General features: G+C 41.3%; 2 protein-coding genes across 2 annotated transcripts; both read left to right on the top strand.

The window, feature by feature from the left end:
• The first annotated feature begins 2,003 nt into the window (after positions 1 to 2,003).
• Positions 2,004 to 2,969, top strand: LOC128331283 (olfactory receptor 10A7-like). The gene has a single exon (XM_053264634.1). It carries the CDS (start codon positions 2,004 to 2,006, stop codon positions 2,967 to 2,969), a length of 966 nt encoding a protein of 321 aa, XP_053120609.1.
• Positions 2,970 to 12,065: 9,096 nt separating this feature from the next.
• On the top strand, positions 12,066 to 13,007 carry LOC128331282 (olfactory receptor 10A7-like). Its single transcript, XM_053264633.1, has one exon. The coding sequence runs from the start codon at positions 12,066 to 12,068 to the stop codon at positions 13,005 to 13,007; it is 942 nt and encodes a 313-aa protein (XP_053120608.1).
• The last annotated feature ends 3,319 nt before the right edge of the window (positions 13,008 to 16,326 follow it).

The following is a 16,326-nucleotide window of genomic DNA, read 5'->3' as shown; positions in this document are numbered from 1 at the left end:
CCATGGTCATTTCCAGACACCCCCAGCCCATAGATATGTAAGGCCAACGTATTCCGCCCCTTTATTTATTTATTTATTTATTTATTTATTTATTTATTTATTTGACATATTTTTATACCACCTGAAACTTACATCTCTGGGTGGTTTATAACAAAAAATGTTCACGTATGCTGAGGTTTGATGTCTTTTTACCCAACCACAGATAGACAAATCTGCAGATAACAAATCCACACATATTGACGCCCTCCTTTACTCTGGTCCTAAAAAGGCATGAGAAGAGGTTTCATCCCACAACAGAGAGTAAAATGTCATAAAACTTCACATATTACTGTATTCAACAGTAATCCTATTGAAGGACAAAATAAATCTCTATTCTGTAAAGATCAGATACTGATTCATTCATTTATTTTATTTATATTTATTAGATATGTCATTTGTCTGGTGAAGTAGGGACTTCATCTGCAAATGTTGAATAAATAAATACAAATTACTGCTCCAAGATCAAGATCAGGTGTTGTCTTTCTTTCTTTCTCTCTCCCCCCCCCCCATTGCTCAGAAATTAGGGGTATAGTTCTGTCAAGAAATATGTGTTCCACTATTTCCACCAGTTTTTCATTGACTGCTCCTGCAGAGATGCCTACTTTATTGAGGGATACAATTTGGATCATCTTGTCATGAAGCAATAGGAAATAAATAAAGAAAATCTGGATAAAAGCTATAGGATTCTGGGAAAAATTGTGGGCAAACCAAAGAAGCAAGTAAACGACTAAGCTTTGGATACATGAGAATGTAAAGCACTGAAAATGTGTTGTAATTTTTATTACTATTGTCATTTTGAGGCTTAACAAGGACGAGTGTGAGCTTTTGGTCATCAGGAAATCCATAGGAGGAACATTAAGTGCACAAAATGACAGTTGACATCAAGGGATAGCAACACTTATCTAATATATGCTTAAAGATGCCATCCTGGGTATGCTTAGAGCAAAACTCATTAACATTGGTATGATTTTTCTGTACAGATATGCACAGGATTAGGCTTCCCATCATATTCACTTCAATGGGATTTTGGAAAATTTGGTTTCAGTAATAATTTTAGGAATGTGCTGTTGATTTACATTTACTAGCTAGAGATGAGAGATGAAAAACATCCCTAGGCAATATTATTGATCCCAAATCCACGTTTTAAATGGCACTCCATCGATTTCTTGAACAATTGGTTTTTGGAATTTAAACCTTGGTATCTAAGTAATATCTGATATTTGGTATAAATCAGAAGTTTGAGATAATCAGCAGTACTTGTCATCAATATTAAAAAAAAGAAAGGGCCAGTTGAAAAGGATCACTTATATACTGTCAGTCTCTTTCCCCCCAAAGAAATTGAAAAAGGGATTGAAATTTTATTTCAATTTATTTAATTTATTACATTAATACATTTAATTCCATTTTTAAAAAATTAATCAGAGAGGAGGTGAATTTGGTGCTGATACTAAGGGATCTGTTAGCGCAGGTAACACATGTACAGTTCAGGCTCTCTGTGCATTGACTTCTCCTAGTTACTGCTATGGATGCAGCATTTGGAGTCGTTCACACAATGGGTGGGCGGGGCTGACTGTACTCACCTTCCCCCCAGAGGAGTGCTGGTCTATTGCAGGAAGCGCAGACTGCGCTTCCAGAAAATCCATGTCGCATGCCACAGCGCAGAGCTCTGTAGGTTGGGAAGTTGCGACCCAGCCTACAGATATCTGGTTAAACCCAATACATAGCCATTAAGCCCAGCTAAGAGTTGGGTTTAGGTTAGGAGGAGCAGCCATGCTGGAATTGGGCCTGATCCCACTGGTTCTCACGTGAAGCCTAACCCAGGCTGGCCTGGGCTTCTTAGCCTAGTTTAGAGTGCTTGTGAGAATACCCTCTTTAAATGGCATTGTGGATGCCCGAATATTGCTGTTGCTACACTGAGACTCAACTTACCCTTAAACTGTCATAATGTTTTCAATTTTCTCTAGATGGTGCCTACAGCCAAGGAAACAGGGCGAAATCTAACAGCAATTTCTGAATTCATCCTTTTGGGATTTGGAGATCTGCCTAAGCTACAGATCTTTCTTTTCCTACTGTTCTTGGTGATCTACTCGTTAACCATGGCTGGAAATCTACTCATTGTGATGCTAGTTGTGTCTGATAGACACCTGCACACCCCCATGTACTTCTTCCTGGGGAACCTATCCTTCTTGGAATCCTGCTACAGCACAACCATCCTGCCTAAGATGTTGTCCAGCTTCTTGACTGGGGAAAAACGTATATACATAAGAGCTTGCTTTACGCAATTTTTCATTTTTTCTTGCTTAGGAGGTACTGAATGCTACTTACTAGCTGTGATGTCTTACGACAGGTACTTAGCAATATGTAAGCCACTCCATTATGCTGCTCTTATGAGTGGCAGACTGAGCTTCCAGTTAGCAGCTGTGTCTTGGTTCAGTGGAGTTCTAGTTGGCACAATCGTAACTTTGGCAGTTTCATGGTTATCCTTTTGTGGCCCCAATGAAATTGATGATTATTTTTGTGATTTTGGTCCTAACATAAGATATATTTCTTGCAGTGATACCCACTTATTTGAACTATCAGCCTTCATATCTACTAGCTTATTTACTCTGCCTCCATTTGTCTTCACTGTGGCATCTTATGTTTTCATCATACATACAGTCCTCAAAATCCCATCCACTACTGGGAGACAAAAGGCCTTCTCTACTTGTTCTTCTCACCTCATTGTGGTTAGTCTGTTCTATGGAAGTCTGATGCTTGTCTATATGTTACCATGCTCCAAGAAACTAAGAAACATGAAAAAGGTCTTCTCTCTTGTCTACACAGTTTTGACCCCCCTGGTCAATCCTCTCATCTACAGCCTGAGAAACAAGGAAGTGAAGGGGGCCATGAAAAAAGGTTTTAGATCGCTTTTCATGTTTATAACACTATGATGACTTTGTCCAACACAAACACACACACACATTTGTACACACGCACAAACATTTGTGTACATCTGTACACGTGCACGCACACACAGACTGATGCACACACTAGTTATAATGGCTGGCGAATCCATGGATTTCTTGGTCCTGCCTACATCTGTGTGGGTTTTTTTTGTTTAATTGATTGATTGAGCATTCAGCATTCAAAGTTTATTACGGTCTATGACCAGCACAACAAAGGGGGAAAAATACAATTACAATATAAATTTTTTTTTAAAAAAAGTCAACAGTCTAACCCATCAGCAATGTTATAACTGAAAGGTTATACAGCAGCACTAGGACTGTTAATTAAAAACTGGCGCACTCTTCGAGCTGCTGCACAAATGTCCGCCACTTTCCTAGTAATGGCAGGTATGCTGTCCTCAAGCAGGAAAGCCACTTGTTGGCTAGGCGAATTTCCTGGGAAACGAGCCAACAGTGGAGATATTAGTTCTAAACGCAAGTCCCTATACAAGGAGCAATAAAGCAAAACATGTTCGATTGTCTCAACTTCCCCATCACCACAGGGGCATAGATGCTCCGCTTATGGAGTCCCACTGTAGTGACCTTCAAGGAAAGCAGAGGGAAGGCATCTACATCTGGCCTGTGTAAAAGCCAACCTATATCTGGGGATGTCTAATTGTTGCAGATAAGATAAAGGAGCAACAAGGTACCTTGTGGTATCGTTACAGTAGAAACCCGGAGACTTAGATAAATCTTCCTGCCACTCCGTGTCTAATATTTTCTGTTTCACCAAGGCACGGGCTTGTGATACTTCCATTTTGAGCAGGGTAAGTGGAAGCAAGCCCAATGTTGCCAGTTTAGTAAGTATTCTGCATTCCCAGGAGGCATGAAATGAATCTTGTAATGTGAGAAATACTAAACTGCCATGGGAATGATGGATTTTAATCCAGTAAAAAACCGTAAGTATCCAATATCTAGCCTCCACCTTCAGTAGACCCGTCTCCAGTCTCAATCTGGCATCAGAGATACAACGGGGGGTCGAAAGTACAGCCCTAAGAAATTTAGATTGAATTCTTTCCACCTGCTGAAAACTAGATAAAGTCCCTAGCTGTGCACCATATGTAAGCTGAGCAAGAGATTTGGCAAGAAAAAGTTTGATAGCAGAGGGTGTAAAACGCCCTCCCCCTTACTCCAAAAAAACCTGAGAATAGCGGGCGCACTCCTTTGAGCATTCTGGGACACATAGGTAGCATGTGGCTTCCTAGAGCCCGAGGCATGGAAGAGGACCCCCAAATAATTGAAGGTAGAAACTTGCTGAATAGGGTGGTCATCAATTTTCCAATTGTGATGTTTAGGTTTTTTACCGAGGGCCATGATCTTTGTTTTAGCATAATTAATTTCAAGACGGTTTCCTTTACAATAGGAGGCCAATACCCCCAGGTCACATCTGAGACCCACAGGTGTTCTTGCCAGGATAAGAGTATTATCAGCATACAACAATGAGTTAATGTGCTTCTCTGCTAACTTTGGAGGGTGAAAATTCAGATCTGCCAAATGAGTAACCAAATCATTAATATAAAAATTAAAAAGAAGTGGAGCCAATATACAACCTTGGCGTACCCCTTTCTGAGTGGGGATTGCAGAGCACAAATGTCCCCAGGGAGAGCCGCACACCTTCAAGGCTGAGTTCTCGTGTACAGTGGAGATCAAAGCCAAGAGGCGGCGATCTATCGAAGAAGCTCTCAGTTTCTCCCACAATCAAGATCGAGAGATGGAATCAAAGGCAAATCTTAGATCTATGAAAGCAGCATAAAGCGAATTGGGATACTTCTCACAGAGGTGTTGCAAAATTAGACAATTATCCATGGTAGATCTACCTGCCCTGAACCCAGCCTGTTCCTCTGCCAAGATTGATTCCCTGTCCATCCAGTCCCTTAGCTTCCAGTAGAGATGTCTTGTGTAAAGCTTACTAATAACACTAAGGAGACTAATGGGCCTATAATTGGATGGATCACCTCTCTGACCTTTTTTAAAAATAGGCACGATAACTGCCAGCCCCCAATCCTGAGGGATGTGCCCTGTCCTATCTATCACTATAAATAGAGTGGCTAAAACAGGTCTCCACCAATCAATATTATTTTTAATAAACTCTGGAGGAATACAATCAATTCCAGCGGCCTTGCCAGGCCTAAGTTGGGCAATCAAATCTTTAATCTCAGCCTCCGAGACTGGTGGCCAGGGTGGCAATTCATCCCAGTTAATCTCTGTAGAAACAGAAGGAACAATATCGCTATATAGAGACTGAAAATGGCTTTCCCATGTCTCAAGTGAAATGCAGCACTCAGGATAAAATGGCCTTTCTAACGAGAGACCAGCCACAGTATGCCAGAATAATGTAAAATGCCTTCCTCCAATTGCCTCTCTAAGCCGTCTCCACGTTGACTTAGCTTCCTCATTTTTTTTTTCCTAGCTAAAAGCTGCTTATAATTCTTTTTTGCCTCTAAAAGGGCTTGTAACGAAGACGGAGTACAGGATTCTTTATAGGCCCTGAACTGAGCAGTTAAACTTCTGTTAGTCCTAATACACTCAGAACCAAACATGGCTTAGACCAAGGCCTAATCCTCAGCGGCCTTCTACAAGGCTTAACAGTAAGATATTAATGCAAATTTGCAACCAGGTCCTCATAGTAAGTTAGAAGCCTCTCAGGATCTGGCTCAGAAACAACAGCAGTGGCTATTTGTCTGTAATGTTCAGAGTCCAACAGTGTTTTCAACTTGTCCCCCTGAGCTTGCGACCATTTAACACAGCAGCCTTGTGCTGATTGTCGTATGTCGTGATGATGCCATTCAATTGGACGTGAAAGGTTAAGTGCCCTCAAGTCGGTGTCGACTCTTAGCGACCACATAGATAGATTCTTTCCAGGATGATCTGCCTTCAACTTGGCCTTCAAGGTCTCTCAGTGGTGCTCTCATTGCTGTCGTAATTGAGTCCATCCACCTTGCTGCTGGTCGTCCTCTTCTTCTCTTCCCTTCAACTTTCCCCAGCATTATGGACTTCTCAAGGGAGCTGGGTCTTCGTATAATGTGTCTGTATTCTGTATTAATTTGTTCTATGATCCATTTGGTTTTTTTTCCTGGCTGTCCATGGTATCCTCAAAAGTCTTCTCCAGCACCAAAGTTCCAAAGCATCTATGCTTTTTTAAATACCATTGCATAATATCCCTTTCTTTAGGAAATGTGGTTGTCATGGCAGAATGATCAAAGGTTTCTACCTTCTGTTTCTTTTTAGATTGCAAGCCCTTTGGGGATAGGGAACCATCTTTTTTCTTTCTGTGTAAATCATCTTGAGAATGTTTTCTTGAAAAGAAGTATAACCACAGAAACCACAACACCGATAATAATGGCTGATATGTTGCACAGAGTAATGTGTGCAGTACTGAAGTATCCATACTGCTGTTATTTATTTTTATTATTATTATTACATTTTATATCCCACTCTTCCTCCAAGGAGCCCAGAGCAGTGTACTACATACTTAAATTTCTCCTCACAATGACCCTGTGAAGTAGGTTAGGCTGAGAGAGAAGTGACTGGCCCAGAGTCACCCAGCAAGTATCATGGCTGAATGGAGATTTGAACTCGGGTCTCCCCGGTCCTAGTCCAGCACTCTATTACAATTTATTTGCAAGTTCCTCTATTGCTGCCACCTTATCATTGCCCAGCTGTGCCTCCTCCTCCTGGGAGATGCTCTAGACAAGGCCTACTCAACTGCGGCCCTCCTGCTATTTTTGGAATACAGCCACAGTGGCCAATAGTCAGGGATGATAGGAGTTGTAGGCCAACAACTGCAGCAGGGTCAAAGCTGAGTAGCCCTGCTGTAGACTATAGACAACTATTCTGCTCTCCTTCACAGGTGCTCTTCTGCCCCCTGCTCCTACTTTTCAAATAAAGTACACTAAGAAGGACATAGTGGCTCTTTGGGCACTCCCTCTCACACAAGTAAGGGAAGTCACGGATATGCAGCGGGTGAAGCAAATGGAAGTGGTGGCAGCCAGTCTCTGATAATGCACAACCTGAGGGGACTGCTTCAATTTGCCTCGTTATGATGCCAGCCCTACTTCAGATATCTCTTTCTCTTATCCTACTCATTTATATATATATTTATATCTATTCCGGGATTCTGACCGCACCCAAATAAAATAGTATTCATAAAAACCTGTGTGCCACATTTGTCCACATAACATGTGGACAAAGCTTTATTGCAAAGGAAATCACCCTTAGCCTCACTCTCTTTTAGATTTCAAGGCTTTGGTCTGGGAGTTCAGTACGTCCTAGGAGGGCCGTGAGGAAGCGGCAGGCTGAGCTCCTGGGGGTATGAGAAGTCCACAGCCTCTGAGTAATATGGACCAGTACAGTTAGATATGTTAGGGAAATTATTTTTCTTTTCTGCATTACTTGGAATCTCAGTTGCCTAACTTAATGAAAACTCTCTCTTGCAATCTGTTGTATGAAAAGACAACTGTTCTTATTGCATACCTGTTTCTTTTAATCTAATAATAAATCCTTGTTGCTAAAGTGTGCTACTCTTCATTTTGGGTCTGCCTTAGTCGCATGCCTTTGGAGGCTTAGGACTGATCAGCTCTTCTAGGGAGGGTTTTGCCACTTTAACCTCCCCCAGGAATCTTATGTGGAAAGAGTGGTTTGTCCCACATTAAAATAAAGTGGATAGTGGCAGCCTACTGTGAATCTCTTGCAGTTAAGGATTCACCCTAGTGAACTCCCTCCTCCTCCTCCTCCTCCTCCAGAGTATGAGTCATGACACAAGGTCATTTCCATTCTAAATGTGTGAGAACAGGTATAGGGCTGCATGCATAGATATGCCACAGCCCAAACTCTCTCTCTCTCTCTCTCTCTCTCTGTAAAAGATGTTTATAAGGCTTTTGGCGGAAGGTGCTTAATGGCAGACATGACTCCCATCCTCTTCCTCATTCAAAGTCCAATAAAAGCTGTTGTCTGAGACAGCATGTATTGAAATGGAGAAACAGAAGAATGGGAAAGGGTTACGCATTCTCTCCTCTACCCCTTCTCTTCTAAGAGAGACTGCCATTTGAAGCTGCTTTATAAAGAATAATAAAGTGTCAGGGCTATTTTACATGTTTGCTAACAATGTATATTTAGCTCCTCAGTGAAAAGAGAACAGTGACAACAAATAAAGACGCCACTGAACTGTATGAAACTGGAGTTGAGGCTGCATGTGTGTGTTCTAACTTGGATTCATGGAATTCCGAAAAGTTGTTGTAGGTTTTCTTCAACAACCCTATCAGATAAAGTTCATGCACATGTAGAGAATGCCATATATATATATTACTGCTATCTCTTTGGGATCCTCAGAGCTGCAGGTGGTAAGTGATCTATGACTTCAGAGTATTGAAAGATCAATACAATTGTGACTTAAGTCTGTCTACAATTATAGAGGTATAAAGAGGTTTTGTGCTACATGTCACTCATTGAGGTTGATCTCACAACCAGCCCCATGGGTAGAACAGGGTTACCCCAGGTACGTCTGGTCATGAGAAGTGCTGGGATTGCTCCTGATCACACGGCTCCTCCCACCGGGTAACTCTGATCCTAAACCTAGGCAAAAAATGAGGTAGGAGCACAAGTGCATGCTTCCTACTCTACTCTCTGGTCATCTGAGTACTCGTGCTGCCAGAAGCTGCTCCTTGGCTGCTGGCAGCCATTTTGGCAATAGAGCCTAGTAGAAGGAGTGGCCCAGCAGCAGGGAGGTTTCCCAGTGCACCATGCTGCTCACTCAGCTCATTGTGGGATACCTGGCATTCTGGCTTTCTCTCCCCCCACCACTTCTACTCCTGATTGTCACTGGACTTCATTGCAGAACTGGTCACATGGCTGTGCAGCAGAGGAGCCCAGAAGAGGCTTGGACTATCTGGGGGAAGGCAGGTAGGATCCTGCCTTCCCACTCCAGCCCTCCTCACTTGGGTCATGTGAACAACCATATTGACTGCATCTCTGATGATCCCCCAAGACGCTGGCGGGAACAACAAGAATTCATACATGGATGAATTATTGTGTGGTTTATTTTTCTCAATCTTACTTGCTTAATCTATATTGTCTGTTTTATTTTTATCAATATTATTTCATTGCTAAATTATTTTTATGGTCTATTTTAATTGTATAAGTCTCCTTGTGCACTTTCCTCCTCGAAAATGGAAAAGCAGCATTGGTGAATGATTTTTTTTTTTAAAATGAGGTTGTCTTAGACCTAGATGCTAGCTGCGGGTCTGATAACTGAGATACCTTGATCTCATTATATATATATATATTCCAGACAATTTAAAAAAATATTCCAGATGAGTAAGAAATTACACATCATTCCTATGGGAGACCTATGAGAAGGAGTGGCATGCCTACCATGGGCATCAATGGGGCCGGGTGATGGTGGGGGTCAAGAGGGGTATTTGCCCTGTATTCCATGTCTTTTAAAGGGAAAAAACCAACTTCTGAAAGAGCAACAAGGTTGCACAGAGGGAAATGGGTCAGTCCTTCCAGTACCAAAAGACACCTGTAGAGCAAGGGGGCTGCACCAGCCCCACCAAACAGTCTTGTTTATTTGTTTAAATCCAAAATGCTCCCCCAAATCCAGACTCTAATACCTGGAAGGAAGAGTGGGAGAGAGCTGCCAGAGCAATGGGTCTCTCCACTTAGAGCCCACATTGCTCTTTAGCATCCTGCCATTTTGCCTTTGTGCCCAGTTGCTTGTTTTCTATCATTTAAAATGCCAATTAATAGAAATGTCAGGAGAGATATTCCTTCTTGCTCTGTGGAGCACAAATTACCATTCCTGAGGGCATTCAGTCTTTTATAGAACATACAGTTCATTATTCATCTTGGACACTTTTGCAAATAGAGAGGCAGTGGACTTCATCATAAATAATTTGCCAATGTATAGATTGAGATACTGGTGGGGAGTTCAGCAAAAAAGGAAGAGGAAGAACAGATCTTCTTTTGCAGAACCATGCAGTGTTGCTTTCTAGGGAAGATGTAAGTATGTGCTCCTGGCAGGAATTGGGTGATGGAATGAATTTGGGATTTTGGCCCCCAGATTCAGCAACAGGGTAAACAAATTATGTTTCAACAAATTATTTGATTCTTGGTCTAACCACAGATGCTTGAAATATTATTATATTATGGGAGAGATATATTATCTTTTCTCCAATGCCCTCAGTCAAAGGTAAAGCTTGCTGGGCAATGATATTTTTCCTTCTTCACATGCTTCTTCAACTTCAAGAAGCCCAAAGAAATACCCTCGCTGATTGCATTATGGCATAAGCACAGAACAGACCCACTTGAATGTTGCAAAAAGGAACAAAAGTAATGCTAGCTCTCTTCCTTCTCAGTTTAATAAGTGTTCCCAAGGATGAGTCAAGCTATACTCAATTATACTTCCTCTCTGTTGTTATCAGGAGTGCATCTGTGCCTGAGGGTGTGGTGTTCCTTTCTTTCTTCTCATTCCCCTTTTGAATATCCCTTTGTCATGGAGCATGCAAGAAAACAATACCCAGACATATCCTAATCACAACTAATTTCTATGCATTATCAGGAGCAGTAATTGCTGAAGTCATCAGGAAACTCTTGGAGGGGACCATCTGTTGGACTCTCCCTAAAGGTAAAGTGTGTCGTTGAGTTGGTATCAACTCTCCCTAGCTGCAGGATATGTTTTTGCCTATAAGAACCCTCTTCAAACTGTTGCCATTGCATCCACCACACTTTCTGCCTGTGCACCTTGACATCGGATGCTGTACCCGCCACACTTCTGGCTCTGTGCTTGAACTCCCCAGAGAGAAGAATTTCCATAGTGAGATCTAGGTAGATATGACAAACAGCTTTCCCTTTTCTCCCCTTTCACCCTCGTATGTCTATCCTCCTTCCTAGTATAGCAGTATTGGTAATGTACCTAACCAACTACTATTTCCATTTCCTGTACCACTATTACCTGTCAATAAAGCAACTCATTATTTTCAGAGTCTCATCTCCATGCTCTTTCTTTCCCCTTCCAATGTGTCCACATCACAGCCACCTCCCACATAACTCTCAAGGTCCATGGGTCTGCACCCATTTGACTAACATTTCCTCCACTTGAGCCAAAACATAGTCATGGAGGGTGGTAGCTGACATGCCTCCCGCATATCTCGTAACACACCACAGCTCTTGCTGAAGGAATAGTCTATTTCCATTTACACATAACATCTGGGTACATAACAGAACACTTGTAATGTACAACATAGAGTCAATTTCCACTGTGCCACACTGGTGAGTATTGGCAAAACTCAGTATGTTGAAGCAGCTTCAGTGACTCCAGTAGAAAAGCAGTGGAATGCTATTTGGAAATAAGAAAATTCCATAAACAGATTGGCACTAACAAGGTCTAATAGCAGCAATAATCATGCCTCCTCTAGATAGGAATAATTGGATTATGGTACTGGTTTTCCATTGTCATGAAAAGCTAACCTTTTCTGAACAATTTGAGTTTGGGTTCTAAATGGTTTTGGTGTATTTTGTCTGGGACACTTAACAAACTTTAGTCCCATTTTATTTTTTTAGTTATTTGTTTGTTTATCACATTTGCAGACTATCTAATCTTACCTCTCTAGCAGTGTACATAGTTACTCGCCATTTGTATGTACATGTTTACTCTCCATTTATACAGCAAATTTATGGAGGGGTAATTTGGATGCACCTGTTATACCTGTCCCTCCACCCACATATTTGGGGCTTAACTATATATAGTGGATCACACACAGGCTTTTCTCACCATGAGGAGATCCAGTTCCACTTCCCCCACCTCTCACTCATGAGACATATTTGTAGCCTTTGTACTGTGTCTGGCCGATGTACCATAGAACATTCTCATACAAATACTCTCAAAAACTGCTCCCAGCTGAAGCACGTCAGATAGCTATACTCCTCAAACTGATCAGGTATATTTGCATATGGGACTCTGGCTGTTGACTTCAAAATATAAACTAATTAGTTACACTGTTTGTGTGCTTTCCCCCGCTCTAGATGCAGAACTATGCAAAGAATATGTGGCAAAATCAAACTATCTCTGAATTCATCCTTTTGGGATTTGGAGATCTCCCTAAGCTGCAGATCTTTCTTTTTCTTCTGTTCTTAGTGATCTACTTGTTATCCATGGCTGGAAATCTACTCATCATTGTACTAGTTGCTGCTGATAGACACCTCCACACCCCCATGTACTTCTTCCTAGGGAACCTATCCTTCTTGGAATCTTGCTGCAGCTCAACCATTCTGCCAAAGATGCTCTCAAGTCTCTTGACTGGGGAAAAAAGTATATCTCTAAAAGCCTGTTTCACCCAGTTTTTCATGTTTGCTTGCCTGGAAGGTGCTGAATGCTATCTCCTAGCTATGATGTCTTATGACAGGTATTTAGCAGTATGTAAGCCACTCCATTATGCTACTCTTATGAATGGCTGGCTGAGTTTCCAATTAGCAGCTGTCTCTTGGGTAAGTGGACTTCTGGTTAGCACAAGCTTAACTTTGACAATGTCATGGTTATCCTTTTGTGGCTCTAATGAAATTGACCACTTTTTTTGTGATGTTATTCCTGACATAAGATATGTTTCCTGCAGTGACACCTATTTTCTGGAATGGTCATCTTTCATATTTTCCTGTGTATTCACCCTCCCTCCCTTTGTCCTCACTGTGGCATCTTATGTTTTCATCATACTTTCAGTCCTCAGAATCCCATCCATTACTGGGAGACAAAAGGCCTTCTCTACATGTTCTTCTCACCTCATTGTGGTTGGTTTGTATTATGGAGCTCTGATGCTTGTCTATATGCTACCACGGTCCAAGAACCTAAGACATGTGAAAAAGGTTTTCTCTCTCTTCTACACTGTTTTGACCCCGATGGTCAATCCTCTCATATACAGCCTAAGAAACAAGGAAGTGAAGGGGGCTATGAAAAAGGGTTTCAAACGGTTTATAATATATATGACACTATGAAATGTGCACATGTTTGGGGGCATTCAAATTAATGGCTCCCACAAGAAATCAAGAGATGCACCAGGAGAATATCCTGATGGGTGTACTGGGCTGGTATCTTTTGAACTTGTCCATAGTGAGCTTGTCCATAGCTGTACCCTAGCTCTGTAAGGTTTTCATACCCAATGAAATCCTGCTCATGAGATGACAAAGGGAACCAAAGATAAAATGCTTTTTAGTTACAGAAGGACATACTTCTGTATATGAATCCCAATATTTGCCTCTCTTTTAAGGCAACTCTTAGATAACATTCCCTGTCTTTTTCTCCAGTATATGCACACTTACTTCTGGTACTGGTAGCAACTGCTCTTTCAAGATGCCTCCTCCTCCTCCTCCTCCTCCTCCTCCTCTTCTTCTTCTTCTTCTTCTTCCCCTGTTAAAAAACAACGAGCTTGCAAACAAGTGGGATATAAAAATTAATTGAAACCCAATACATGCTGATTTTTCTACATTGGATTATATGTATTCTTCTTTTATGATTTTTATTCATTCTAGACCACTTTGAAACCCATATGTGAAAAGCATATAACAGTCTGAAATGTTAATAAACACATATATTAATAGGTCCCCAAGCAAATAGAGATGAGCCAAAGTGAAAAATGGAGCCAAACTGGAAAAAATTAATCCAGCTAGTGGATCCAAGCTGGTTTTTTTTTTTTTAAAAGGAGGGCTCCAAATATGAGCAGGACTCCAGGAGCAAGCAACCATGCATTCACATGTGCGCACAAACACACCTCTTAGGTGATAAATAGGACACAATCCTATTTCACACTGCACATAGCAATTATATTCCTCTGTGGCTGAAATTCCATGCATAGTTCTGTCAGCCTTTCAACAGAGAATTTGTGCAGTTGTGCAGAAGGAGAGGAGAGCTGGTCTTGTGGTAGCAAGCATGACTTGTCCCCTTAGCTAAGCAGGGTCTGCCCTGGTTGCATATGAATGGGAGACTAGAAGTGTGAGCACTGTAAGATATTCCCCCCAAGGGATGAAGCCACTGTGGGAAGAGCAGAAGATTCCAAGTACCCTCCCTGGCAGCATCTCAAAGACATGGCTGAAAGAGACTTATGCCTGAAACCTTAGAGAAGCCACTGCCAGTCTGTAAAGACAATACTGAGCCAGATGGACCAATGGTCTGACTCAGTATATGGCAGCTTCCTATCTTCCTATGAGTGCTTTTGCACAAGGTGCAAAAATTATTTAAACACAGTTGTGCTAATAATGGATCACTATTATATAATAGCACTTGCACAATTCTTGCACCTTGCCCAAAAATACGACTCTGAAGGCTGAATGGCTCTCAGAGATGTATTTTCAATAGTGCAGAGTGCTTCCTGAAGAAGGGGAGATTATCAAAATGTGCCTTTAATGCTGAACCAGCAGTAGAGCAGAGTTCGTTGAACCTTTCAGATGCACTGATATTTTGTAAGTCTAGATAAGAGTAACGTTAAGGTCATCTGAGGAGGTCCGTCTCCAGTTACCACCGGTTCATCTGGTGGTGACTCAGAGGCAGGCCTTCTCTGTAACTACTCCTGGGCTATGGAATGCACTCCTGGCAGAAATCCGTAATTTGAGTCCATTACTGTCTTTCAGGAGAGCCCTGTTTGGCCTGGCCATCCAAGGTTTTTAAACTGCTGTAAACTGTTTAAATTGTTTTAAAAGTTTGCCATGGTTTTCCAGGGTTTTTAGCTGTTTGAATGTTTAATTGGGTTTATTCTGCGTTTATAGTTTTGATTTTAATTGTTAACTGGCTTTAATTGTTTTTATTCTGTTGTAAACTGCCCTGAGCCATTTTGGAAGGGCAGTATATAAATCGAATAGATAGATAGATAGATAGATAGATAGGGCACTTAACACAATCGAAAACTGGGTAGGACAAGTGTCCAACCCAGTTTTGGGAGCTGGGTGTGCTCCCAATTTTTGGTTGTGCATGAGCAAACAACTAGGTAGGATGAAGGAGAAGGTAGGAGGAAGAGCTGGGTAAGACAGCGCTGTCCCACGCAACTTCCATACCAGTATTTTACTAAGGTAGGAGGAGAAGCTGTCCTACCCAGGTTTTCCTCCTACCTTGCTTCTACACAACCAAAAACTGGGAGCAGACACAGCTCCCAAACCTGGGTAGAATATATTTTTTGATTGTCTGAATGACCTCAGTAGATAATAAGTCTTTGCCCTCTTCTATGTGACAGTACTTCAGTTATTTTAGAAGTCCTCTATTTTATTTATTCATTTATTGTTAAATTTGTATACTGCCTTTCATTAAAACAATCCCAAGGTGGTTTATACAAAAATTAAAAACAGGAATATAAAAATGACGCAATTAAAATATTAAGCTAAAATATAGAACAAATCTGATTTAAAAGATTTAAAATACAAGCATAAAAACTGTTCAAAATACAAAGCAGCAGCAGTAGAGACAATCATATAAAAGCCTGGGTAAAAAGCCAAGATTTAACATGCTTTCTAAAAACTGTGATGGAGACCGAGGAGCGAATAGCCACCAGGAGAGCATTCCAGAGTCTGGGGGCAGCAACAGAGAAGGCCCTGTTCCGCGTGCACTGTCCCGAGTGCTGTTATATCAGTGTTCTCTTCTCAAAGTTAATAATACCCAATTCCAGACCCCCTGCCTTTGTTGCCCTCCTTTGTCTATATGCTGTTCCAATTTGTGTATATCCTGCTCCAATTTGCCTATATCTTTCTTAATATGTGGCACCCAGAATGGAACACAGTACTCCAGATGGGGCCTGATGAGTAAGGAATAATGTGGACCTATTACTCCTGCTGACCTGGAAACTATGGTTCTATTAATGCAGTATAACATTTCATCAGCTTAAAAAAAAAACAAAAAACCTATGACTGCATCACACTGCTGACATGTTCAGCTTGTTATAGACTAGAATCCTGATATCCGTTCCACATGTGACTCAAGTATATTTGTGCATTTGATGGTTTTGTCTAAATGCAGGACTTTGCATATGTTTCTGTTTCCCCCATCATGGATATTCTAGTCACAACAGGAATAATGCCTTCAAGGCTCACATATAATGCTAAAGAAAGCCAGTTGTATAGCCATTGTTAGTGTGCTTCCAGACATGCTAACAAATGCTTCAAATTCTGCAAATTTACTTCAACTATTGACAAGGATCATGTTATTTTCCATATTGCATCTAAAGTAGTGGAAATGTCTTCCAATACTGAAATACACAAGGATAAGCAATTACATCAGCCCATTTCTTTTCCTAATTTAAAATTGGTCTGCCTGATATTGGGTTTCATAGTTTCA

The sequence above is a fragment of the Hemicordylus capensis genome, chromosome 6 (genome assembly GCF_027244095.1).
Source record: "Hemicordylus capensis ecotype Gifberg chromosome 6, rHemCap1.1.pri, whole genome shotgun sequence".
Lineage (NCBI taxonomy): Eukaryota > Metazoa > Chordata > Lepidosauria > Squamata > Cordylidae > Hemicordylus > Hemicordylus capensis.
This window is presented reverse-complemented; position numbering and strand designations above follow the sequence as displayed.

What these genes read in the sequence shown, in the direction of transcription:
- LOC128331282 (XM_053264633.1), top strand. Translation starts at nt 12,066, where the DNA reads ATGTGGCAAAATCAAACTATCTCTGAATTCATCCTTTTGGGATTTGGA.
- LOC128331283 (XM_053264634.1), top strand. Translation starts at nt 2,004, where the DNA reads ATGGTGCCTACAGCCAAGGAAACAGGGCGAAATCTAACAGCAATTTCT.